The 10,166-nt window shown below is 38.5% G+C and overlaps 1 protein-coding gene across 1 annotated transcript; it reads left to right on the top strand.

The window, feature by feature from the left end:
• The first annotated feature begins 1,868 nt into the window (after positions 1–1,868).
• Positions 1,869–8,508, top strand: serpinf1 (serpin peptidase inhibitor, clade F (alpha-2 antiplasmin, pigment epithelium derived factor), member 1). Its single transcript, XM_046867016.1, has 8 exons — positions 1,869–2,006; positions 3,833–3,916; positions 4,003–4,192; positions 5,049–5,204; positions 5,297–5,500; positions 6,027–6,166; positions 7,240–7,450; positions 7,635–8,508. The coding sequence occupies exons 2-8, from the start codon at positions 3,854–3,856 to the stop codon at positions 7,898–7,900; spliced, it is 1,230 nt and encodes a 409-aa protein (XP_046722972.1). The 5' UTR covers positions 1,869–2,006; positions 3,833–3,853; the 3' UTR covers positions 7,901–8,508.
• Positions 8,509–10,166: the final 1,658 nt, after the last annotated feature.

The raw sequence follows: 10,166 nt of genomic DNA, 5'->3' as shown, positions 1-10,166 counted from the left end.
GCAGTAAGGTATGATTTAAAACATGGCTGTGCTACAGATGTCTAGAACAGACAGTTCTTGTTAACAGCATGAAATGCAACCCAGAGCTTGAGGTAGAATGTTGACGAGACCAGAATCTGCAAAACATCAGGTTTGACATCAGGCATCAGAGGTTTCTGACTTCTGATGAATAGCAATTTTTTCTGTACTGTGGTGGAAGTGAAAACCTAACAGTGTAAACAGACTGTAAATGTGTGGTTGCAGTTGGGTGGTCACAACTCTTTTATTTAGCTTACAGTGTAAAATTGAAGGATGGAGATTGGTGGATAGTAACCACAGTCAATAGTGTGCAGAGTGGGGTTTTAAGTACATGGTTCAATGTCCGATTTCTCTGGAAATGCTATACCCTGCCTTCAGAAACTCACAGTGTTTACATTTGAACTGCTGAACTGACAAAAACAAATAATGAAAGCAAGTAAGTATAAATTATATAATATTGAATATGCCTGTATACACAATAGAGTATTTATTGCATTCATTTTACCAGAAGGGTTTTTATACCAAATGGTGATGCCAGTAATAATGTCTGGAAAGTACAATTATGGTTGCAAGATTTATTATTATTTGCTAGAATACTTTTATTTGATTTGGAGTGAGCTGAGACAGCCTCCACAAGTTGTGTAAAACATGGTGGTCCACATTAGATCACATCAATCTGTGTGTGGTTTAAACACATGCATTAATTAAGAGGAAAAGACTAACGGAAAATTGGATCTTCTGTACAATGTTGTTCAAACATCTCTAGTATCACAAATTCTGCACAAAAATGCACAAATTGCAATATCTTTACTACTGAATATTACTGATTTATAAATTTTATAATGTTGAAGGGACCAATCTTTTTTATGTTTTTTTGACAAATATAAACCGTCTAGTTCCTTTCTTTTCTCAATGCTGCTAAATCATATGGCACATATATATATATATATATATATCAATACATATATAGTTACATATAAGTTTAACCTAGCGGTCAAATATAGGAACTGCAACATGAATTACTAAAGTCTCACTGGGGCAGGAATCACTCTGCCCCATGCTGGCTTTATTTCAGTAGCAGCAGATCCTACTTAAAAGGTAATGAGTAATTTCAGACTGTTTGTCTGTGATGTTTTAATCTGTGTCTGGGAAAAGTACAGTGCTTTTAACAATGGCCATTGTAATTTTCACCTCCTTTTTTTTGGATGGTCAGAGAGCGCACTAGTTAAAGCTACCAAACCACATCTGTAGCAAACTACACAAGTTAAAATATATTTTATGTGGATATAATAGCTGGGGTTTTCCAGCTATTCCACAATGATTGAAAGATTAAGAAGCAATTTATTTAGTCACACTTACAAGGACATTTACAAGACAGACTCTTCGAGAAAAGCTGGACATTGTGATGAAAGTTTGGCCATAACAGTTTAAAACAGCTGTAAACTTATGACCCAGTTATACTTTTGTAGAATTTGCACAAAAACACACAATTTGTCTTCATTTTAAATACCCAGGAGAACCGCAATTCACAGAAAAAAAAAATGCACAAAAAACCCAGGGTCATTTTATGAGGTTAATTTTGATTCTTTTGCTAGAGATGATGTATGCGGGACGTGCAGCTGTGCCTACAGTGAAAGGAGACATGTTGAATTGTGTTAATTGGGTTCCTTGTCTTAGTAATGCCATTCTCACTGTTTGAGATTTCTGTTTTTGATGCAGTGTCTCTGTTATTTCTGTAAAATATTGATGGTTTCTATAGACGTGGCGTCATAATAATATTATCAAGAGGTGGATTGATTCAGGTAGGACATCACTAAAGGCCTAGGTATCAGGTATCAGGGCTTTACTTCAGTCTGCGGGCCAAGTAACACCTTTTGATTCCTGAGTCGATTCTTTGAACGAGTCATTCGTGGAGTCGCGGCGGGACCGTGCGCGGTGAGGAGGACAGCTGCGGCTCCTGAACCTGAGAAACACTAAACACCAAACAGGTCAGTAACTTACTATTTAAAGCCATATTGCGTTTCTCAAATGTGCAAAAGGTCCTGTTTTCGTGGTATTTGAAGTGCTGTCGGTGTTGGTTAAAGGTGACGTGGAGCGTTATGAATGAAGTTCTCGTTCTCCTCCTGTTCTCTGGCTTCCATCCTTGCAAGCTCCGTCTATCATTATCTGGATAAACCAGTCTTCTGGATTGCTTTACAATTCAGAAATTGTGCTTATTTGCTTTGCAAACTAATAGGCTTATGCACATGCAGAGATCAAATGACTTTTTTATATAAAATATGCTAACACTGGTATAAATCTTTAGTCTGGTTTTAAATCATGTTTTTTGCAAAACCACATTAGATCCATATTTTATTACAAATGCTTTTGTGTAGGCTCGACCTTACTTACTTTTCTTGTAATTTCCATAACCATGAAACCCTCTCCCTCACCAACAGCTTTATTCCCTGTGCATCATCTTATTACTTCAAACATTTCTGGACTTAGTTCTTACCATTTCTGGATTAAAATGCAATCCATTGTTGCTTTATTTCACCATTCCTCATGCACTGAGATATAATCAGACTCCTCCATAGTAATTGTAGTAATTGTAACAGTCTTGCTTACATAACTGTGGCCTGCATTTCAGAGAAACAAATGCTTGCAAACACTTTCCATGAGTACAATTGTTATAATTTGTGAGGCAGAAGTAGAATGATTGCTCCTCTTTGTGGAGTTCTGGGAAGCTGGAGGACAAGGGCTTGGTCAGATGGGGTAAGATGGGGAGAGTGGGATGTGGCTTCTGTTTCTGTGATAGATCTCCCAGCAGAACATTCTTTGCCAACTATAATGAAGAACAGATGTGCTGCTGAAACACCAGCATTGAGAGAACGAAAGAGAGAGAGAGAGTGTGTGTGTGTGTGTGTGTGTGTGTGTGTGTGTGTGTGTGCGCGCATTGGAAAATCTTGCAAAGACACCCTTTTGACATTCTTCCTAAATAAATGATCAGAAGCAAGGTTAATACAAGAGCAAGAGTTTTCCTAAAAATTTTAAGACGTGCACACACACCTCAGTAATTGTAGTATGCTAAATAAAAATGTGCTAAATGATATAAATATAAATGTACTAATATAGTAATTCTATTGCTTAATAATATAATAGTCTCACGTGTAAAAAACAAACAGCACGTGGCGTCAGTGATTCGCCTCTAGAGGTCGCTCATGGCATGGCAGCGGACCTTTTCAGCTGCTTCATCAATGGACGTTACTCGAAAAAATAATCGGTATAGATTTTTGCCGATAAAAGCAGTAAAAAACTATCGGTGACAATTAATTGGCAAAACCGATTAATCAGTCGACCTCTAACTTGTACCCATATTATTGGTGATATTTTCATGTCTTTTTTTTATTTTTTATTTAACAATTTACTGACCTAATGAACTGCTGGTCTGGATTTGCTTTGCCCAAGCAAGCATTTGAGAGTTAATGCATGAAATACAGACTCCACCTGAAGCCTCCAGCCAGAGGCCAGGAACATCTGGCGGATGGATCTGCTGTAGCTTTTAAGCCATCTGCTTGCTGTGAATTAGCTGTGAATGTGCTTCTGTCACACATGTACATTACATTACAATACATTCTTTCTTCACATTTCCTTGTGATGCTAGGAAGCTGGGGGGGTCAGAGTACAGGGTCAGCCATGATAGGGCTTGAACCCCTGACCTTCTGATTACTAACCTAGAGCCTTAACCAATAACCCTGAAGTGCAGTGCTTAAAATGAATGTTGAACCTGTGTGTCTTCTAAGAGATGTGATTATAAATATATTTCTATATGTAGCATTTCTTCACATCTTTCACAATGATGAAGATCATCTTGCTGCCATGTTTATGGGGTCTTCTCTCCTTCTCACTTGCTCAGCTGGTAGGTCTTATCTTACTTATCCCTCTTCAGATCTCACTCTTATCTCCAACATGTGCTGTCTTCTAACCTTGTTACTGGTCTTTCAGTCGGACTCACAGGAAGGTGGAGCTGAGGAGGAGGCGGTTGACCTCTTTACTACACCTCGCACCAAACTCGGTGCCGCAACCTCGGACTTCGGCTACAACCTGTTTCGTTCTCTGGCTGCTCGCGACCCTAAGGCCAGTGTCCTCCTTTCTCCTATGAGCATTTCAACTGTCTTCACACAACTCTCCATGGGTAAGCCTTGTAGCATCAGGTCCCTCTAGGAGACTTTATACTTATCAGCTGTTAAATATTGATGTTTTAAGTTCTTTGGTCTGATCTTATTTTTGAAGGGCCAGTGTAGGTGATTTTTTTTTTTCATTTAAGCAAACAATCATTACATGGTCAGGAGGCAAACGGGCAAAATGATCTATGCTGTCCGGGTAGGAGATAAGAAAAAAAGTACATGTACTTTACAGCACAGTGAAATTATTTCTTTGCATGTCACAAAGATCTTAGAAAGCTGAGCACAGGGTCAGATATTTTGCAGCCCTCCTGGAGCACAAAGGGTTAAGGGCCTTGCTCAAGGTCCCCAAGAGTGGTAGCTTGACAATACCAGGGTTTGAACTTTCTGATTAGTTATCAAGAGTCCTCACCACTGAGCTACCACTTACCCATTGCTAGCTAATTATAGGCATCTGTGAGCTCATGTATGTGGAAGAAGGCAGCTTGCACGTTTCTTCAAGTTTGTTCTGCTGTCCTGTGGTGCACCAATTTGAAGATGTTTCCCAGCTGGCTTCAATCCGGGTTGAAGCTGTTGTTTAATGCCTGAGAAATGACAAATAAAGAAAAAAAATGGGAAACTATTGTATGTGAAATGCACAGTGCGATACTGGTCCTTTGCAGATAAGATTGGACGACCTTGTCCAAGTTCTCAGTGATGCATCATCTGAACAGTGAATGTAGCTAATGCCTGAATCTGAGCAAACAAAGTAAACCACTATGGCAACACAAGACATGACAGAAAGGGATGGGTATGGATATGACAGAGATAATGACAGTAGTCCGTTTAGTACTCTATGTATTCTGCATGTACACCTGATGGTTTCAGGAGCGTCTGAGCGCACTGTAAAGCTGCTCCACCGGATCCTGCGCTATCACAATCTCAATGACGCACAACTTCAGGACACTCTAAAAGACCTGCTCGCGTACCTCGGAGCTCCAGCAAAAGGCTTCAGCTCTGTACAGCGTCTTCTCATCGGAAAGAGTGAGTGTACTACAGCTGTTTGATTCCAGATACAATGTGGTTTTTTTGCACTATATCTAAATGTACAATCCTGTTTTATTTATCTCTGGAAGGATTACGCCCTGACTTGGAGTACTTGAAGAGTGTAGAGAAACAGTTCGGGGAAGGACCCCAGACTATCATGGGTGGGGCTCGGGAAATGAAGCCTGTGAATGATTGGTTCAAACAGCACACAGGGGGGAAAGTGGACCGTGTCCTTGGAGCCGCCCTTCCTCGTAATCCAGCGGTGGTGCCAGTGGGAGCTGCTTATTTCAAAGGTTGGTGAATTTCTTTTCATTTAACAGCTTAGACATGATATAAATGATACGCGAAATAGATAAAAGTTTGTGGACACCTAAACATAGTTGTTAGTAAAGTCAGGTACTGATGTAGGTGAAGTTAAGAGGCCTGGAGTGCATTCAGCGTTCACATTCACCCCAAAGGTTTTCAATAGATTTAAAGCTTTATAGCAGGAGATCTTCCACTTCAAACCATGTAAGCTATATCGACATAAAGCTGGCTTTTTGCACAGGGGCATTGTCATGATGGTACAGGTTTGGGTCTCCTAGATCAAGTGAAGGGTAAATTTAGTGTTACCACATCCAAGGATATTCTATACAATTGTGTGCCTCCAACTTTCTGTTAACAGTTTGGGAAAGAAGCACATATGGCTGGAAAAGTCAGGTGTCCCAATACATTTGTCCATTTATATATATACAGAATAGAAAATATAGATAGATTTCTATAGATAGAAAAAAATCACAGTGATTTAAATAATAAAATACAAATGTGATTGGATTATAGGAAAGTGGATCACCAGGTTCAGCCAGGTTGGTAAGAAGGAGGAGTTCCAGTTGGATGAAGGAGCCTCAACTACCACTGACACGATCAAGCAGGATAATTACCCAGTCAAAATTGGCATTGACTCAGACCTCGGATGCACGGTAAAAAAAAAAAAGCACTATAATTCTGTAAAGAAAGCTAAATATTGATAAGGGTTTTTTTTTTTTTTGGCATTCTGGCTATTTCAGGGTACCACCATTAAATACTATTTCAAAGTCAAACTACTAAGAACCCACAGAAACAGATATTAGAAATTCTATTATAGTATTCACACACACACTAGATTAGCTTTCACTCGCTTGTGGAATGAAAACCTGCACTTTGTGGAAAAGATTGGACACCACTGGTCTACTTATGACCGTACAAAGATTGTCACTCAGTTTGACCACATTTTAATGCTTATGAGTATAGATTATAATGGGATGGAAAAGACACTGCTAAAAATGTAGCTTCAAACACAAATATGTCACGAGGCTATTTACTTGAATCATGCTTTTTACTGAATTTGTACCATAATAGATCAGAGGTGCCTGAACTTCTTCCTATAAGGGGCCAAAAATCAAACCCGATTGAGTTTGAAATGTTCTTGCCGTCAAAAGCTGAAGAATGTTTTGTTTCATAATGATGAAAATCTCTCTGTACTTAGTTTGAAGTACAATTAAATGAGAAGAAGTCATTCATGTTATAAATGGCCTTGTAGCTTTTCCTGGATTGAAGGATGTTAAACAGTTTGTGATTCAGTTCAGCAGCTTGATATGAGGGATTTAGAAGCTGATTGGCAGGAGTTTTTCCATTTCTCCACTTTTTGCTTCTCATCACTGCAGTATATTTTACATATCTGTCTGTACATATACTTTTGTTTAAAGATGCTTATTAGATTAAATCCTGATTATTTGCACATAAAATGACATTGGCAACCCTGTTATCAACCTGTACTGCATTGAAAATGCTTCTATAGTGAGAATGGGGCAGTGTAATTCCAGCCCCAATGGCCCTTGATTAGCGCTCATTTAAATTCTATATATTTTGACAACTGGGTAAAATAATAAGAACCCCAGGGAGCTCCATGGGGTAGTAAGCGAGCCATGAGTGTGCTGTAGAGTATGTAAAATACCAAAGCTTTAATTAATCTTTACACACTGTATTTTCGGTCTGTCTTATTTTCCATCCACAGATAGCACAAGTCCCAATGGAGGATGGCATAAGCATGTACTTTTTCCTCCCAGATGAAGTGACTAAGAACTTGACTCTTATTGAGGAAGCGCTGACAGCCGAGTTTGTGCAGGACCTGGCCAACACTCTCCACTCAGTCCAGGTTCAGCTCACACTTCCTGTACTCAAACTGGTGTATAGCACAGAGCTCTTGGGTCCTCTCTCTGACATAGGTAAGCTCATTCTTTTTTTTTTTTTTTAGATTAAAACAAATATGGTTTGGAACAACTTTCTGCTATAGTAAAATGTTATGTATCTGATCCGTATTTTTCCCCTCTTTGTGGTATTGTAGTAGTTTTTGAATTAAATGTACCTCTTTCTGTTTTTGCACTTTTTTCTTGCCTTTCTTACTTCAAGGCTTATCTGATTGGCTGAATGACCCAGAGCTGACCAAAATCACAGCCCAGCCAGTGAAGCTAACTACAGTACGTCACAAGGTTGTCATGGAGACGGCGCCCGAGGGTACCCAGTATCCCAGCACTAACACGCCTCAAAGGGGGCAATCGCTGGCTCTTTCTTACCACGTGAACCGCCCATTCATCTTCCTGGTTCGTGACGAGCCATCAGGCGCGCTTCTGTTCATCGGAAAGGTACTCAACCCACGTGACCTGGCGAGTGTATGAGAGCAGCCTACATGCATGCGCACAGATATAAAATGATATGCGTCGCAAATTCCACGGAGCTTCTATACTAACACCAGGCTTATGACAGACAAGTACACTGCACTTTTATGTTTTAAAACATTTACAGTGCAGGAAGAGCCGAGTTTAAGCAAAGCTTTAAAAAAAAAAACCACACAAAACGAACATACAGTAATGAACATGAACGTTCTCCTGAAATGAAAGGAAAAACCAATGAATATAAGTCTGTATATTTAATACTAAAGCCAGGAATATGCACATAAGTCCCAGAGATATGATCTTCATATGACCTTTGCTAGCAAAAAATGAATAGATTTGGTTTATATATGCATTACAGTCATATATACATAATACTTTAGTGCTTGTGAAACATTTTGCCCAAACAGCAAACATATCAGATTAGCAGCGCATTTGAATGGTCTAGATAGGAAGCTTTTCGAATTCTGCATTTGAGTTTTTTGCTGATTATTTTCAATTAAACCTTACGCATGCATGACTTTTTTTTTTTTTAGCAATACTGTTTGTATATTTACCAGCAGAACTAATCTGAATTTGTATATTAAGATAAATAAAAAAAGATTAAAAAAACATCTGGTGGGTTTGATGTTCTTTGGCCTGTTCATGGTTATTTTTGCCTTGTAATAAAAACAGGGATATGAAGAAAGAGATGTTTAAGAGATGCTGCTCTCTGCGGTTTCTTTGTGCATTCAATTCCTAAACAATTCCTTGACTTTCTGTCCTGAGGGGTCTCTTTTAGAAGATGTGAGTAGACTTGAGTGAAGGAGAAGTGCCAGGTTTTTAAATGTTCTCCGACAAGTAAACGCCGCTCTGAATTCCAGCACCAGAGCTGCTGTATTTGTTCAAACACATATTTTAAATGTGTAATGAATATATAATTCAGATATATAATTCAATTATCTCTTTGCAGTATCATAATTTATTTTTTTCTTGTAAAGCTTCTTTTTTTGACTCCTTGTTTTCTTCTATCATTTGCATTTATGGCTTCTTGGCAGATGCTCTTACTCAGAGAGACGTACAAATATCTTATTTACTGTATACAATTGAACTGTTGAGGGTTAAGGGCCTTGTTCAAGGGCCTGGAAGTGGCAGATTGGTGGTCCTAGGATTTGAACTCATGACCTTCTGATCAAAAGTCCAGCAGCTTAACCACTGCCCCTACATCAAGGCTTATCTGATTGGCTATATGATCAGGAGCTAAAAAGTAAACACCGCTTCAAATTCTCATTTAGCGCAAAAAGCTCCAACCTAAAGAAATATTAATCCTTTTTTCTAAAAAAATCACATATCAAACCAATATTTTTTTTTCATTAAAGTGAGAAATAAATCCCTAAATAAAACCAGACTTTGGACTTGCTGCCGATCCCATCGTTTCCATCAAGAAATTCCAACAACAGCAACTAACTATCTGATTCACAAATTGAAGGTTTTCGATTAAAGCAGTTTGAGAAGAAATTTTGCCCTTTGTGAAGGAGAGCTGTGATGATCACGACGTATCAGTTGGTTTTAAAACAAAAAACAAAAAGTAAACCCTAGTTCGGCCAAATCAGAATGTGTTTTTTTCCCAGGCAGGCCTGGAACGGGGTTTGTTCTGGGAAAGGTTTGTTCTGGAATCTTTTTTCGTGTGCAGAGTGTGCGGAAAATTCATCCCAGCTCTGCAGATTGAGCAAACAAGCAGAGCTGTTTCAGGGGTAAAACTTGACTGAATTTTTTTTTTATTTTAACTGCTATTCAAAACCACACACACACACACACACACACACACACACACACACACACACACACACACACACACACACACACAAAAGCAGAACAACATAAAGTGATTAAACAGTAATAAAGTAATAAACAATTCTGCATTCTGAATCAGAGAGTTCTTAGTACTAAGTACAGAGAGTAGGGACGGTCAAATTCACAGATTTGCATCGGTGCATCGGCATAAAAGTTAATAATGTGATGCATCGATTTTCAAAAAGTGTGCATCAGTTACAAGTTGGCATTTGTATCACGATGCATTGTTTTTAACATATTTGCATTGGTAAAAAAAATATTAATTTATAAATAATTATTAGTAGATGCACTATACTCTTATTTTTATAAAGGGACCAAACATTTGTGAACAATATTTTCTTTGTAGATTGATTTCTTCTCGCTAAACTGTTTCTCGAGCGCGTTCCCTTTTATGGTATTTTTATACCATATATATATTTATTCCATTCCAGAATCCAAT

Source organism: Silurus meridionalis, chromosome 15, assembly GCF_014805685.1.
Source record: "Silurus meridionalis isolate SWU-2019-XX chromosome 15, ASM1480568v1, whole genome shotgun sequence".
Lineage (NCBI taxonomy): Eukaryota > Metazoa > Chordata > Actinopteri > Siluriformes > Siluridae > Silurus > Silurus meridionalis.
The sequence above is the reverse complement of the archived record's forward strand: the minus strand, read 5'-3'. Positions and strand labels throughout refer to the sequence as shown.